The following is a 17,254-nucleotide window of genomic DNA, read 5'->3' as shown; positions in this document are numbered from 1 at the left end:
CAACGAAAAATTGTAAAATTAATAGTAAGTAGTAGATATTTGTGTCTAACTAATTTATTTAGAGCCATCATAGTGGCTTAGATGCGTACTGCTGGCAGGGTGGCTGTAGGTTCAGTTTTCACTTTTGCAATTTTTATACAACTTTCTGCCAATTAAATTTAGAAATTTTAATTTCATTAAAACAAATTGGGTAATAATTATATCCTGAAAATTTTATTAGAAGTTTTCGAATTCTTTCAAAGCAAGTTGCTGTAATGAGTAAATAAATGTCTCTTGTAATCAGAGTTGAAAATGAGTAAAAATTATTATACTTTCTTTATTACACTTTTAATATATGGAAATTAAAAAAATACATTATTAAAATATGTAGAGCATAGATAACTTATGTTTTGTTAAGTTTGGTTAAGTTTTTTATTAGCAAAAAGTATTCATAACCACCTATTATAATTTAGTAAAAGATTTATTATGTCCGAAAAATATTATTTAAAAATATATAGGTATTACTGAATACATATAGGTATATTAATTTACACTTTTTTTTCATAGGTGGTTTAATGTTCGGCCTGCACCATCAAGAGGCGGCGGGCGTGCACGCGCAGCCTCGGGGGCCCGTCACCTCTCTGAAGGAGGAACCGTTGACCAGGGCGTGGATGACTCCGACTGCTTTAGTTGATAATACTAAGTAAGTCTGCCATTTTTAACCTCAATTTTTTGTTAAATTTAGTATGTAGGTATAGAGTCCAATTACTTACTAAAAAAGAGAGTGTAGTTTTAATATACTTAAATTCCTTTTTTTAATAAGTAATTTGATAAATATTTTATTTAACTATATTTGAAAAATCTTTCGCATATTTGAAATAATTATAATTGTGAATATATGTATTGATTATTTAATTAAAAGTTAAGGTGACATTTGAACTAGTCTAGAAATTTTTTATACATCTCTTACTAAGAACTCTTCTTAAGTTTGTTTAATTTTTAGCAAGAGTCATCGTAGAAAATATTCACAACATAATAAGTTCATCTAAGGATGCAGTAAATTACTACAAAAAATTGTGATTTAAGTTTTAAATCTTATATGTTTTTTATTATATAAGTACATATACCTAACTAAATTATATAATTTTAATATTCTATTCAAAGTATTTGATTATAATTTATTTTGCCAAGTTACGTGGAGATATTACGTGGAGATATTTAATAAAAAAGTATCTTACAATAAAATAGGTACCCACCTGGATAAATTCTGTATTTAAGAATTGCCAATACTAGGGTTTTATTCATTAATTTTTAAATTATATTTATAATAGGTATATTAAAATCTTTACCTTAAATTAGCAGCTTAAATATTAAGTTATAATTTTAAAACAAAATTTACACTATGCTCTTGGCCTTATCATATTGATTTATTTACTCTAGAAAAGACTTAGTAAACCCTTATTTACGGTTATAATAAGCCAGTTAGTGGAAAGAGCATCGCACTAAACATATTTGGAGCAAATTGTGTATTCCACAAACAGGAACAAATGTTCAGTTAAATAACCATAGGATTAACTCGCAGTGTGGGTGGGGGACTTGCGGTTATTTTCACAGTGCCCATAAAATATTTATAATATTCTTGATTAAATTTCTATTTAATATTTGCCAAAAATACGTTTTTTTGTTAACTATTATTTATTATTTATTTTGAAATATAATGTATCTATAAATAAAATACTCTCTTTGTACTCAATTTTCATCTATTTTAGATGTGTCTTCCAAGTAGCCCAACATAACTCTACACTTTCTCTAAATTGACTATATCAAATTAAAGATACTTAAGTATAAATATTTTCCTAAATAATCTTTGGAAGTTCAAACCGAGTGGGGACTATACATATATACAACCATCTTCTTCAATCGAACATTCTCCAACTATACTACAAAAGTCAGCCATACTCTACGACTGATATTCCAAATTTTTATTATTATTCAAATAAATGGACATCGACTTGTCGCCAACCTGTATAACTCATATCCGATACACAATAACGTTATTACCCCACATGGGGTCCAATCAGGGGCCAGCAAATATCGCATAGGCGATAATATAACGTGTACCAGCAGCAATAGCAAGTGTGTTCATAAACGCGAAGGGCGTGATAAATCATGGGCACAGCGCGGGGCGTTTTACAGTTTCGCATGCGACTGTAGATAATGAACGGTCTATAAATTAAAATTTCAATAGCGATATATCATTATAGCGAGTAATACGAAAATAGTGGAGCTGGCCAGATAATTTTGGTGTAATCAGAGGAAATTTTGGGCTTTATTGACAATATGGTTGTTGGACTATATAACGTTCCATATATGTACATACGAGTATATAATATGTTTTTATTATTTAAGATTTAAAATTATGCTCTTTATTTTACTAGTTACTAGCTCTGTGGCGTTGGTTTGCGCCACTCAACACATAGTGTTTCGAGGATTCGGCGGAAAATGGTAAATGGAAGTGTTTTAATGAGGAATGCAGTATCGTAACACTAGGTTCCTAGGTTCCCTCTGCGTACCCGGCTATTTGAGGAATACTACGTGAGGGCGTACACGTAGTAAAATAGACGAGATTATGACTCTACTTGTATTTTTCGCAACAATATTCTAACAACTAGGAATAAAATAACTAAACAAAGTCTGTCTGATAGTCAACGGGAAAGCAATGTGACATAATTTTTTCTTAATGTCTTAATGTCTTCTTTACCTTATATAGAAGGGGCTTCTATATAAAAATAAACCATTACTAAATAAATTAAATAACTTAAAATAACATTTCACAAAAATACACAAATATTAATTCAAGCACGAAAAAAAAACATCTCCAGATAATTTTATTCACAAGCAAACACATCAGGGGCCCGACAAACTGTTTACTGCCAGTAATGAAGTTACACAATCGGCATTTGGTTCCGTATAATATGACGTATTGATACTTGAATTAGGGCGCATTGTTTGCGGAACGCTCCTACATCTGTCGTGGTTTAGTAAGCCGCTGCTTTGTGCACTTGTTATTTTTGTGGAAAATAAATAATTGTACGTTATTTGTATTTATACTATATAACATTAAAAATGGTTTGAGGTTGTGGTGGTGCACCGGTTAAGGATATCACTTTAAACGACGGCCGTGGGTTCGATTCCTACGAGGGGAAATAAGAGAATATTTCCATCTTTGTCTATTTGTCTAACAAGACAAAGCGCGGCGATATGGTCCACTTCTCCAATATACATGTCCCGAAAATTGGTAGGAATATGGAGAACGGAATGTCTTGACACTAAATTCCATCTGCCAACCCTGCTACAAGCGGGATACAGCGTGGACCTATAAAAAAATGATTAGTGTAAGATAAATCTGTAATCTCTTATTACGTTAATACACAATGAAGGATGTCCATAATTAATTTAATAGCGCAAAATCATCAGCAGTGGGTTTGACAAATGTAGATAGATAGCTGCCTGACGGCGATGACAGCTTCATTTGTAAAGTCAATTCTAAATCATTACCATTAAATTACCCCACCGATTTGGGGCTTTTTGTTAATTAGAGACTAGTGGGTAGGTTAGTGGTATATTTTTTTTTATGTGTAAATGTATTTAGTAGATAAATATTGTATGAAAGAAATAGAAAAAATGACATAATTTTCGTTGTATACCATTTCCTTTACGCCTATACCAACAAGCATTATTCTCTCTTCTGTTCTCTTTGTCTGTTGTCAAACTAGAGAAACAACAGAAAATATTAAATAAAAGCTAAATTTTCATACAACCCTAAAAAATATATATGCAATTGTATAAAAAAAATGTTATGTGTAGTAATTTTTTTATAAAATATTTTTTATTATAAAAATACAAACAATACTAAAACTATATTTTTTCCACATACAACATGCACAAACAAGCACATGTGTAACTCAGGCACTTAGACTGTAACAAACGTTGCTGCGAGAATATTACGTTAACTCGGACACATACAATCAATTTTGTTACTTTCACAATTTTTATTTTAAACCCTACATTCACAAATAAGTACATAGGTATGTAGGTAAATAAAAATAAATAAATCAGCTTCACGCTATATCCCGCACATAGCAGCTTAGGCAGACCCAGTGTTAATTCACTCCGTTCCGCACTTCCGGTTTAATTCTGTAAGCATTGCGTGTTAAGTGACGGTACTCAACGCCGCGCTTTTACTCGCCACCAGAGTGAAGAAATGAAAATATAAATTTGAATAAATATTTTATTTCCTCACACACGGCCTACGCCACAACTGGCCTCAAATATATATGTACATATTTTTGTATATACGTATTGCATATACTGCAAAAAAAATGGCATCGCTCTAAAGATTGATAAATCCACGGTGATCTGTAAGCAAAAAAAGCGCTACAGCCTAATCGCGGGCGCGCTGCCGAAACTCGCAGCGATAAATAAAACAATGGAGAGAGCGCGAGAGTATAAAATGGCAATCGCGAAACCAATTTGTTTACGCAAATTCTGCAACGGAGAGATGAATGGGCTACCATAGCGTGATACAGTTCTGGCGGTAATGCGACGCTAGTGCTGTGTAGTTTTTATTGATTATATCGATTATAATATTATGTAGACTCTACTCTGTTACTATTTGTTTTTACTGAACTTTTATATGAAATAGAATTGATAAGTTTTAAAAACTGTTAGAAATGTAATTATACGAGTAAATACGATAAATTATAGAGCAATTAATAAGAGATTTTTTTTTTGGTAGAGTCTTGTCACTATGTTTTGAATTATGTAAGGAACCACATGTCGATTACGAAATGTGTGGCGCTATTTATATGTCGTCACTTTATACTACGATAACCTTGAGATATCTAAGATTGATGTTATAAGTTCACTTTTTACATTTTCTATAAATTACGATATTTTATACGAACGTATACTTTTTATACCTTTACATAGAAAAGCATTATATTATGAAGAAAGCAAAACCTAATTTAAAATTATCTAAAAATTATGCTAAATACATAAAAAATGACTTACAAAAAAAATCACAGTTGTAAATCAATTTCAAAAGGATTATGAGCATTCTATTGTTTTTCAATACACGTTCCACCTTAACAGAACTTAGTGATTCTATGAACCGTCTGTCTAGCGTGAATTGACAAATAGTGAGATAAATAAAGACGACTCAGTAGGAATTTTAGATTTATGACCGTCTCGCCATCCCTATGTCTGTTGTCACTCAACAGAATATGCGGTCGTGTTTAAACGCCGTAGATTTTACGCACATCATATTTTTTTGCCATTTGCTATTTATTATTTTTGTATAGATAGACGGTAGTGATAGAGTTATTGTTGTATGTGGGAAGGTAATTATGTTTTTATTTAAATGGATATGGATATGGATATTTGTAAAATGAAATTGAGTTGTTAATTTTTTTGACTGAATTATTCATATAAATAAGATCCACAAAACGAACCTTTCAATTCTGAATAAAATACGAACAAAGTTGGTACGTGACGATAAATGTTTTTATGATAGTAAGATAGAGTAGTTAGGTATAATATGTTTATGTGTTTTGAATAAAAAAGAAACAAAATTTATACTTAACTCATAGGCAATATTTAATGTGGACACTGGACACGTACGTGTCTTGGTAGGTACATCAAGACGAAATTCTATCTCTATTTACCTACGGATATGTCAGGTCTTTTATCATTCTGCAAAATGTTATTGTGTATTTTAAGTGTTAATTTTAGTGTGTATTTTAAGTTAAATTTTAGAGTAATTTTCTAGGAATAAATAACAAAGCATATTTACTCCTTGTATTTTTTGAAAAATATATTTGAATTGTTTTGTCCAGCACCGTGGGTGTAGGACGCGCGCACTTCGAGAAGCAGCCGCCCAGCAACCTGCGGAAGAGCAATTTCTTTCATTTCGTAGTGGCGCTATACGACCGCGCCGGCCAGCCCGTGGAGATTGAGAGGACCGCCTTCATTGGTTTCATAGAAAAGGATCAAGTTAGTAACTTATTATTAAATTAGCATGTTTCATTTTTAATATATTTTTATTTGTACTAAGTAGATACAAGTGTATGGTTTATTAATTCATAATTGAATTAATATCTGATATAGGCACTTCACATCTGGAAAATCTTTTATATTATAAACATTTAAAAATAATAATGTAACATGATTATTTATTAAAGATTTTGATATAATAAAATTCAAGATATTACTCATATACCTAATATTATATTTATAATTATAATTTTAGTATCTAATGTCGTTGTCAAAAACAAAAACGAAAAACAACAAAGGTATAATACTTTAACACGGCATTACGTCCATTCAGTGAAACATTCTTTGTGCCTCGCTTTAATGATGCGTTTATCAATTCGTGATAAGTATCGCTAGCAACCATCAATCAGGATCGCGGACGCCGGACGTGTACCCACTACCTCCTACCTACTATACAATCCCCATTTACATAATTCAGACGCGTTGGTGGCGCGTCAAGTTAATGTTGTTTTGTCGGTTGGTATGTCTGTGATCTTATTTTTGTGATATGGTATTGTTCTGGGAATGAAACGGGTTTTTTTTTTATTTTTCTAAGAAAAAAAAAAAAAAATATTTACTTACACTTTATTGTGCACAATTTAATAAATAAAACGAACATTAAAAAAGACTATATATGTACTAAAGTTAGAGATTGACGAAAAACAAAAAACGAATTTAGCAGGTTCACAATTTAAACTGACGATATATTACTTTTACTTACACTTACACTACTAAATTTTCTCAACAAATATTTTTTATATGCTGTTTAGTAAAAAACATAAAACAGCGTTTAACACATTTCAAGGCAATTTCACAGTTTACTCAGATTAAAAAGAAAAACAAAACGTGACACACTAAAACGACAAACGTGTAAACGCCCAAAAACTTTTGAAATATGAAAGCGTGTAGACTGTAGACTGTAGACCAAGGGCGTCGAGCTCACACGTCTTGTGTACTACTTAATTATTCAGTGGCGTAACCATTTTTAGACTTTCCGGTGAAAACTTGGGCGGCACTTTAATTGTAATATTTTGAATTGAATTTCTTTTTATTTAGTAACTGTACTAGTATAATGTATGTTATATATAGTAAAAAATGTTCCTTAAGACATTTTGAAAATTATACATTAAAAAATATATAAAGGTTTTATTTTTGTAATTTAGTATCATTGTCTTTGTTGCAGGAAGCGGAAGGACAGAAAACAAATAATGGCATTCAATATAGACTGCAGTTACTCTACGCTAATGGTAAAAAACCCATATATTTTACTTATATAATCAGTTAGGGTATATATAGGGTTTATAAGGTAAGTTGTGTTTCTCTTATTGAATAAATAAATTTATAAGAATTTTAAGATGCATCTACTTGTTTCTAACAATTCAAATTAATTATATAAATAAAACAAAGCTGGGCTTTGTCTATCAAGTTGCATCGGGTCTATGCTTGGAGGTAAACATTCATCTTGAAATCTATTGTTATGTGCGAATGATGCTTTCGTATTTAATGATTTGTTTCCATATTTAATTTAAAATATATGGAACAAAGTTAATATATTCTTTAAAAATTCGATTTATATTAAATTTAATAAATGTGTATATAAAAATTTAAATACAATTTTAAAGGAAAATAGTTAAATGAAAATATGAATATCATATACATTAATTAGCCAATAAAGTTTTAATTAAGTATACAAATTATATTTTAAAATGGATTATAGTTAAATGAAAATATAAATTTAAATAAATTAAACATATCTTAGACCTAATTAATAACGTAGTGATTGCTCACTAATAAAATTTTCAATAACACTTGGAAATTCTAACCTAAACCAAGATGGCCTCTCACGTGGAACACAAATCAATTTAGTATACAATGTACAAGACAATGCATTGTACGGAGGCATTGTAAATATTTGCCGCCTCCGTCGTTACTGAGATAATGGAAAATTGGCACCGAATAGACTGCCTCTTACACTATGAATGATCATCGTCTCGAGCTCTCCTCTCTCTTAGCCTATCTTGGACCTAAGTGTTTCCTTATAGGCGATTGTTGAATATATTATTTATATGGCTGATATTCGTAGATGGTATATTAAATTTAATAGAAGTAATTTAGTAACCTTTTAATGTGCAAAGTTTCGTAATGTATTTTGATTTATATTTGAAAATCTTTTTTATTGGCTTCTGTTATAAGAAAGTCAATATTTATTATATTATTTAAATAATTCTAATATGTATGAGTATTAAGTAAAAAATTGCACTCAAACTAATTAGTAGCCTATTTGCTACAGATTGTCAACTAATTTGTATGATAAAATTCTTCCAAATCCTTTCAGCCAGTCGGCTAAGTTTTAAATTTTTTATATTTTTAAGATTTAGGTCGATACGCAAATGATTTTAGTAAAACGTCAAATCGTCCTAATTTAATATTTAATATTAACATATATTTAAATTTAATATAACCTTTTCATATTCGGCGCTATCTATGAAAGTGTCCCATATGCGTGATTTTAATTTTAAGCAAAATTCGCCCTTTCGCGATCTCATTTTCATTTCACAGCAATTAATTACATATAGATGTACATATGAAAATGAAAGTAATTTAATTACTTAATTCTTCTAATTTAATCTTACCCTTCATTACGTAACATGGGCTTAGAGTGTGAACTTGCTAAATCTGTCTTTTGTCGTTACCTACATTTTTATATCATTCGAAAATATTTTTACATTATATATATAATTATTTATAGAAAATATTATTAAATTATATATATATATAAATTTATTCTATATAGCAGAGAATACAAATCGAAATTGCAAAGATCTTTTGAAAATATAAATATAATATGTGTATACAAAGTTTTTTTAAGATATTTTTGCCTCTCCTAATTATTTTCTTAATAGGCTGTTACAGTGCACTCTAAGCTGACTATAAAATTTTGGGTAAAATTAAATAAAGAAGTTAAAATAATGATAGAATTTAGTTATATAGTTCTGTTGATTAAGAAAAAGAAAATTTGACATTTTACTTCGCTCTAGTTTTTGTTTTGTGACAGTAAATCATTTCTCTTGTATTAGTGTAATTAAATTTAATATTTATTAATTAATAAAATATTTTATTATTTATTATTAATGTTGTCTATGATTCAAGTGAGTATTTATATTAATTATTATTAGTTATTACAGTATATAATCTTTTACAGGTATTCGGCAAGAACAGGACATATTCGTTCGGCTCATCGATTCAGTTACCAAACAAGTAAGGTTTAGCGATATATTGATATAACGATTTTTGTAACTGAAATTAGTCTTAATTGAAGTTAGTATCTTATTGTTTTAAAAAACGAACTTCTCTACGGCAGTAGAATAAGCGATATGTATGAATTAAAAAAAAGTATAAATAAGAGAAGTTATTCGATTTATATTTTATTAAAATATACTTATTGTATTTATAATTTTATAACGTATATATGATATTAAAAAATATTATGTAACCAAAATCAACTAGGTATTCCAAAATATTTTTATATCGTTCGTTTGGTGCAACAATGACGTATTTGCACCTTTTTGATAATTTCAGGAGACTTTATTAACCTGTATTATTAACATGTACATTTATTTATTCATATTTAGCTTGTTTTTTTTTAAGCAAATAAATTAAACACAAAAATCATTTTGTTCGTGTAAAGTAAGGGACAATCGGAAAAAAATAAATAAAATCCAAACTGTTCAAAGATAATTTAGTTTTCGAAACAAAACCAAGTGTAGACGGATTCATAATCCTCCACCTCAACGTGTGCTACGACCACGTGGCGCGCACGCGGCAGATTGTCATCGCGCACGCCTACCCGCTTTCGTTAGATTTTGCACCCTTTATACAATATCTCATTTGAAAAACGACACTTCCATTTTAGATATTTATTTAATTTTATATTTATATATATTTTTAAAAACTATTATTGAGAAAATTTCATACGACTATCAATTTGATATTGATGATGTTGATGATATTGATATTTGACAAACAAATATAGCTAGCTTCACGTTCTTTCTTGCATAGTAGGATATATAGGAAGAATCTAGTGGCAAAACGATCCAATTTTCATCAGATTTTTTAAATATAAATATAAGAGATGAAAAATTCAAAATTTTCGAATCGAATCTTCGGTTTAGCAGTCAATGTCAACAAATAAATAATGTTTAATTTAGATATTACATATTTAATAGATATTACATATTTAATAGATATTACATATTTCTTTTGAACTGTAATACTAATACTTTATATCATAATTGAAAGTGTCATTGTGAAATTAGAGATATGATTGACAAGATGGATTTACAAGGGTTAGATAATGCAATTGTTACATCCAAATCTCACACTTGAATGAAATTTTGGTAGAATAAAAATAGAATTTATATTTCATAATGTTATATAGATTCTATAATCTCAGCTACTGGAAAAAATATCTTATTTGGCTTTATCCCAACGGGAAGGGGAATAATGGGGTTTCACATTTTCAGTAAAAGTTAGATTTTTTATTTTTATATAATTATTTCACAGATTTAGTGTCTACTTACATAAGAAACATAAAAACCTTAACAAGATTGATTCAGTGATAAACAAAGCCGTTTTAACAACACCATAGACAATTATCACGTACGCCTTTATAACATAAATAATAATTCTACCGTAAAGCCATCATGAAACTTCAGTGTACCTCACATATATAATTTCAACACGTCCCGAGCTCTTAGTGTTGTGTAACAAGAGGCCAATTACGAAAGATTTATGCCAACAACATAATTAACTTAGGCCGAACGTTGTTCGCTAAGAAAGGAATTGTGCGTGCGTCTATGTACGAGTATCTATCTGTACGTATGTTTATAGTTCAATGAAATGACTTTTGGTGCCGTTTTATTATTTTATAGAGAACCTTGATTGATAATACTTTATTTATTTATTTATTTTATATTGGGAAACAAACAGCTTTTACAATATTTTAAGTATACTACATATGTACATTACATTTGCCAATAAAGTTTCCACTTTTACATAAAACATGGAGTGAATACAAAAAAAACAAAAACGTTGCTAATTAAAAATTAAATTGATTTTAATGGTTTTAAAAAAAAGAAAAAATATATATACAACAGAAAAGGTTAAGATTTTGCATCAGGTGAATTTTGTTAATAATTTTACGTGAAAATAGTTTCAAATTGCTTACGTTTTATCTTTTATATCTTCTTATTTTACCATTTTATTCGATTTCTTTCTTTCAAAACTGATTTAGAACAAAATTGGTGACCTAGAATAAAATTAGTACTAACAAAAATATAATTAATTAAATATAATAAAGATTGCAATCATATTATTATGATTAATAGTTAAAGAGATCCGTACGACACGCAAAACAGTCGTTGGGTAATGTCAAAGATGGCGACTAGATACTTGCTCATTTAATTGTATTAAATCGTTAGGCAGAAGGCACACTGCCAATCAACTAATGCAGCATGCGAACACGGCACGCAACTACGAAAAATTAGCTGGTCGCGATATTTTATTAAAACATATCGTACGTACATATATATGTGGGGTTATTGATATAGTTTACTAACTTTTAGTATAAAGTAACTAAGAAATTTTGTACATTAAGACCAGTGACTGTAAACGCGGTTGTGGGTTCGATTCCCACTCGAGGAAATGGAGAAAATGAGAAACGGGCGGTTTAACACTAGGTTCCCTCTGCCTACCGTGATAAAGGATAAAAAACTTAGAGTCAATAATTATGTGTACATATAAAAATAGTAATGACTTCTTATAGCCCTCTGCAATATTTACGAGAGGATTATTTCGATTCACACAGTAAATCACTATCATATCAATATCTAAAATATCAATCTGGCTACCCTCTGTTTGAACATAGTCTTAAGATACTGACTCGTGGTATACAAAATGAGATTCCAGCAAATCCCATAGAACTCCCATAGAATATGGTACTGTTTGTAAAGCGAAGCGTGCGCGCGCACGTGGCCGAATGATTGTGTTTGCCTTACAATGTTCAAACAACATATTAATTTGGTACTTTTTGTTGGGAAAATGACTTTCGGAAGCCATTTTAGATGTAATATAGAGGTTTCATTTTGTGTTAATCACACATGTTGTTATTTATTGATGGAATTTGATGTCAATGGAAATTAGAAACATCAATAAAAGGAAAATATTTAATTGGAAATGCATGAAAAATTAAAAAATTCTTTATGTACAAACTATTTTTATAAAACATAACTTCATGTCATTTAGTATGCAAATAAAATATTCTGTTACATATATCTTGCGAGGTGCAAGTACAATAATAATAAAAATATCTGCGCAACTCGAGTCGTGCTCGCTTTGTCGCGAATGTATAAATCACTGCATTCCTGTCTTCTTTATGTCCTCCACCTTATTTTATTTCTTAAAAGTTTATTGTTTTTTTTTTAAGTAATATGATTTGAATGTTTTTTTTATTATATTCTAAGTCCGTCAGTTCGTGATGCCAGTCATGGCGCAGGCACAAGCGTGCGACGTGCGAGACCGACGTGTGGGGTTCGATTCCCACTCAAGAAAATTTCATTTCTTAATATTTTTATTCGTTCTTTCTTTAATATTTTAATTCGTTCGCTCTGCTCAGTCAGGAAAGTGGAAAACGGAAGTATCGAAAGAACAGAAAATGATAGATTCTTTAGTCAAGTCCAAATAAAATCCAATGATCTGAAAATTTAAATTTAAATAAAAAAAATAATTTAATCAACTATAAATTATAGCTACTAATTACACTACTACAATATGCGCTACTACTAAAAATATATACAAAATTAGTATTTTTTTAACATTTTCCTAATTCCCATGAGATTGAATCCCATGTGGCGATGGTAGCCACAGCACTCTCTCCTGAGGGACCCGCCCTAAACTGAACTTGAAAAATATTGCCCACTGGACCTACATCACTAACGAGTAGTTTTATCTTGATTTGTTTACATTATATTATTTCATTTAATTCTCTTTTTTATGCAAAAATAAGTCATCGGTTACTAAAAATATATGTAATAAATAATCATCTTTTCTATTATACGTAACACCTGATGCTTTATCCAAAAGCGACCCTCAGTAATTTAGTTCCTTAAATACGTTCCTATGACCCTTGAATAAGTATTACAAAACGGCCTGCACGAAATCCACCTAAATCCTTCGCACAAAAGATGATAATACCCCCTCTATTTCATATTCAATTAAATATTGTGTACGGGGTGAAAAAATCATCTTGGATTTTGGGGAATTGTGGAAGCTAATTCTGAAAACTAAGCGTGTGTAATACGATATTACTCATGTAGAAATATCGTGTTTGTTATGTTAGGGGCAAGTTTTTTTGAGTCAGCAATATTTAGGCTTATATAGCAAGATAGGCAGAGGGAACCCTGTGTTAAGACATGTTGTTCCCTTTTCAATTGATTTTTTTAGACAGAGTGTTGAGTGGCGGAATTCAACGCCGCACTTTGTCTTGTTATCAGAGTAAAGAAATGAAAATATTAAATAATTCATTTCCCGGGCAGGAATTGAAACCACCATCATTCCATTAGGCCACTACGGCCTCAGCAGAAAAAAAAATTCATTATATTTATAACTGCTATGTGAGTTTTCTTAGTCATAAATTTCAAGTCTAAGAAAAAATAAATAAAAATAAATAAAAATGTCCCATAAACTTGATTTGTTAAATAACAGAAGAACTAAATACAATGTACCAGGATTATCGCCCAGCCCGAGGGTGACCAGTAATTAGATATTAATAGATAAACGTACAGACACGTGTAGGGTACATCGAGTTATTGTAGGGGAGAAACTTTGAAAGTATCTTAAAAATTGTTTTACTATAGTCGATATCTAGCACATAAAAATTTATGTATTTATGCGTTCAATATCTATCTACGAAATGGTAGCTTTGTGTGGTTTTTTAGTATAAAGAACCTTCACATATTAGGGTCTACGACAATGAATATTTTTTTGAATAGTTAGTTAACTCACGTGAACTATTATGTAAAATTTTAAAAATTGTAAAAAAAAACTATACTGTTTACGTCAAAGAAAAACTACTTCTATTTTGATCTAATCAGACTTAATCCCATTTCTTGCTTCGACCGGATGATAGATCGATAAATAATTTTTTTAATTTTTGTGCTTAGAAAATGGATATAAACTAAATTTTGTTTACAAACCATAAAGTCATTTTAATCCTTCATTTTAAAACTATGCAAATGCTTATCACAGATAATAAAATGCGATTATGCATTAAAAGGGTGCATAAATTAGCAAAAAAGCAATAACTTGATGAAGACGAAAAATTATCTTATCTACACGCGGATTTTTAATTAATTTAGTATGCGTAATTTCGTTTAAGTTATCGCGCTACTACGATATACAAGTTACGGTACTATTAAAATAATTAAAAATATTTAAATAACCTTATCTAGCCATAAATAATGGATGACTAACGTTTATTGCGATGTAGAATATAAAGTTTGACAATTAAAATTAGGTTGCTATAATAGTTTCACCTGACATGTGCTCTATCAAATAAGGCAAGTAAAAATGTAAAAGTAAATGAAAGCGTAAATTGTAACATCTTTCGTTTACTTTTGTACTTTTATTTGTTTTCCAAAAATTTCGTAGTTTCAAGTTATTGTTAAAATTTGTGACATTCGAGTTTAAGAAAACCATACACCTATATTTAATTTTTATTAATTCAATAATAATATTTCAGCCCATCGTCTACGAAGGACAGGACAAGAACCCTGAAATGTGCAGAGTGTTGCTCACACACGAAGTTATGTGCAGGTAATAATACCCAACCAGGACGTTCCTCATATTTATCGAGAAATAAATATTGCTTGTCATCTTACAGTCGAAATTTCTTAGAACACGTCATAGAAAGGCAAGAATTAATGGTAGATAAAGATAGATACTTATATAATTTTTCATACTGCTATGTATATTAAGAAAAAAATTTCATATAAATTGATTAAAATTAAGAAGTAGGTAGCAATAAGTTTGTCACAATAACATAACACTAAAGAAAACGTTTCATTTGCGGTACAATATTTCAAACTCAATCCCAGAGGCTGCGTAATTACAAAACTCTAGGAACGTCGCGAAGTGAATGTCCTTATTAATTTAACCATTTGTTTGGGGTGGTTTTTCCGGTCGTAGCTGTAAGGGCCCGTTCAGACTGTAATGCCGATCGCTAACTTTCCTTAGCTCCATGTTGTATCCTGTATATACCAGAGACAGTATAGTATTGGTATAATAGCAACCGCTATAATATCAATTGAATAGATTAGTATCTTTTTTTAAATAAAGTGCCTAATCAAAGTCTTTTAACTTCGATCCAAAGCTCTATAATCCGATTCTCCTTGTCCAAGATTTTAATAAGCCTGATATTGTTTATTACCTAAAAGTTTATTATTTAAAAAGTAAATTTTTACATTTAGTCTGATACAGAGAAAAATATCCAATTGATATCGGTATTATAGTATGAATCGGGCCTAACGCGTCTCGCCGCTCACGCATGTGTGTGACAACACACCGTATCTGTGTGAGCAATTAAAATTTTATTCTACCTTAGACGCTATACGTCGTTCTCTCTCTCCGCGATATGTGCGTCCCTCTCCGACGTCTTCAGGGGAGGAGTCTCGAGGGAGTCTGTCCTTTCAATGTCTTTGCCCTTTGCGTCGAGGAGCCGCGATAGGGTGCGTGCACCCTGCGCGTTAGCTTAACCTGGATACGGCTTCCTTGTTTTATTTTTATTCATTTATTGTACTAATTTTCAAGGCTTTGTAACGTAATTATGTTCGCATGTTATGTATCTATTAAGGCTTGTGTTGAAGTATGTTGACAGTTTTTTGGTGGAGAGGAAGTTGTAATTAATAAACAAATTATAAGAATGACATCATTGCTATTAAGACAAAAATAATATTTATAATATCATGTTATATAAAAAAAAATCAATTACAACTGTAATGAATATTTCATGACACATAAAAGAAAAAAAATATTATACTTTAAGTAGTGTAAGACTAAAACATAGTATTTTTACAGTCGTTGTTGTGACAAGAAAAGCTGCGGCAACAGGAACGAGACTCCATCAGATCCCGTAATAATAGATCGGTAAGTGTTAAATTTCTTATACTAGTACAAAAAAAACTTATTTTTAACCGACTTCTGTAAGAAAAAGAGTTATCAATTCGACTGTATTTTTTATAATATGACAGCCATTGTATTGTTATAATGTTTCAAACATTATTTTTATTTTCTTTTAAACAGCTCCCTTTATACGCTCTATTATTATCTTCAAACACATTTAACATTGACAAATGTATTTTTGTAGAACAAAACTTTACAAGTTTTCTAAGTTTCCCAACCATTTTTATTATGAAAACGCTACTTACATATATTTTAAAGTTAGACGAAACATGAATATTGTGATAGCGAAATTGTAGTACGACTATGACATTTTGTCCTGAACTTCGCAAAATAAAAAAAACAAGAGTTTGTATATTCCTTCATACGTACATGTGGAAGGTAAATTAAAATGGTTGATAGGCAAAGTTCCACCATTTACAATGAACGTTTAAACAAACACGACAAAGCTATTGTTCGTCCATACAAACGTAGGCCGCAATTTGCTCTTATAGCGAGCGAGCTATACCAGTAATTGGCTGACGTCTCACGCTGAGTCATTCACTCATTCACTCATTCTCCCATTCATTCGTTCACTCGGATCCGATGGAGGAAGCTAATCAGACTGACAAATATCGAAATTTCAATAGAGTGAGCACTATCCAAAGGTGAGGGTACGTACCTTGCTGCTTTTATTTCGCGTCCTTTTTCGGGAATTCAATTGAGATAGGCGTCTCTCGTTTCGAACATCGCTCGATATTTGCAATTTAGGGTTGGAGGATTTAGTTATTGTGGATTTGTTATATTATTTATTAACATTGATTTGATTTCACTCGAGTCATTATTACGGATTTATTATGTAGAATTATTTGTATAAAAATTATTTACTGTTAGCCAAGTTTTATATAAAAATATTATATTAGACTTTACCTAAATATTTAAATCGCTTTATCGAATAAATATTATTTAC

General features: G+C 30.2%; 1 protein-coding gene across 8 annotated transcripts in view; it reads left to right on the top strand.

The window, feature by feature from the left end:
- kn (EBF transcription factor knot) overlaps positions 1 to 17,254 on the top strand; it is a 45,222-nt gene that overhangs the window by 712 nt on the left and 27,256 nt on the right. For all 8 annotated transcript variants that reach the window (XM_085201770.1, XM_085201766.1, XM_085201769.1 and 5 more), the window contains exons 2-7: positions 547 to 682; positions 5,877 to 6,033; positions 7,256 to 7,319; positions 9,275 to 9,330; positions 14,870 to 14,943; positions 16,204 to 16,272. In XM_085201770.1, the coding sequence (XP_085057896.1) occupies positions 555 to 682; positions 5,877 to 6,033; positions 7,256 to 7,319; positions 9,275 to 9,330; positions 14,870 to 14,943; positions 16,204 to 16,272 (548 nt within the window). In that variant the 5' untranslated portion in view covers positions 547 to 554. The remainder of the gene's footprint in view (positions 1 to 546; positions 683 to 5,876; positions 6,034 to 7,255; positions 7,320 to 9,274; positions 9,331 to 14,869; positions 14,944 to 16,203; positions 16,273 to 17,254) is intronic.

The sequence above is a fragment of the Heliconius melpomene genome, chromosome 18, assembly GCF_056956725.1.
Source record: "Heliconius melpomene rosina isolate 202511_hmr_F chromosome 18, ASM5695672v1, whole genome shotgun sequence".
Classification (NCBI taxonomy): domain Eukaryota; kingdom Metazoa; phylum Arthropoda; class Insecta; order Lepidoptera; family Nymphalidae; genus Heliconius; species Heliconius melpomene.
Note: the sequence above shows the minus strand (reverse complement) of the source record. Positions and strands in the feature narration are given on the sequence as shown.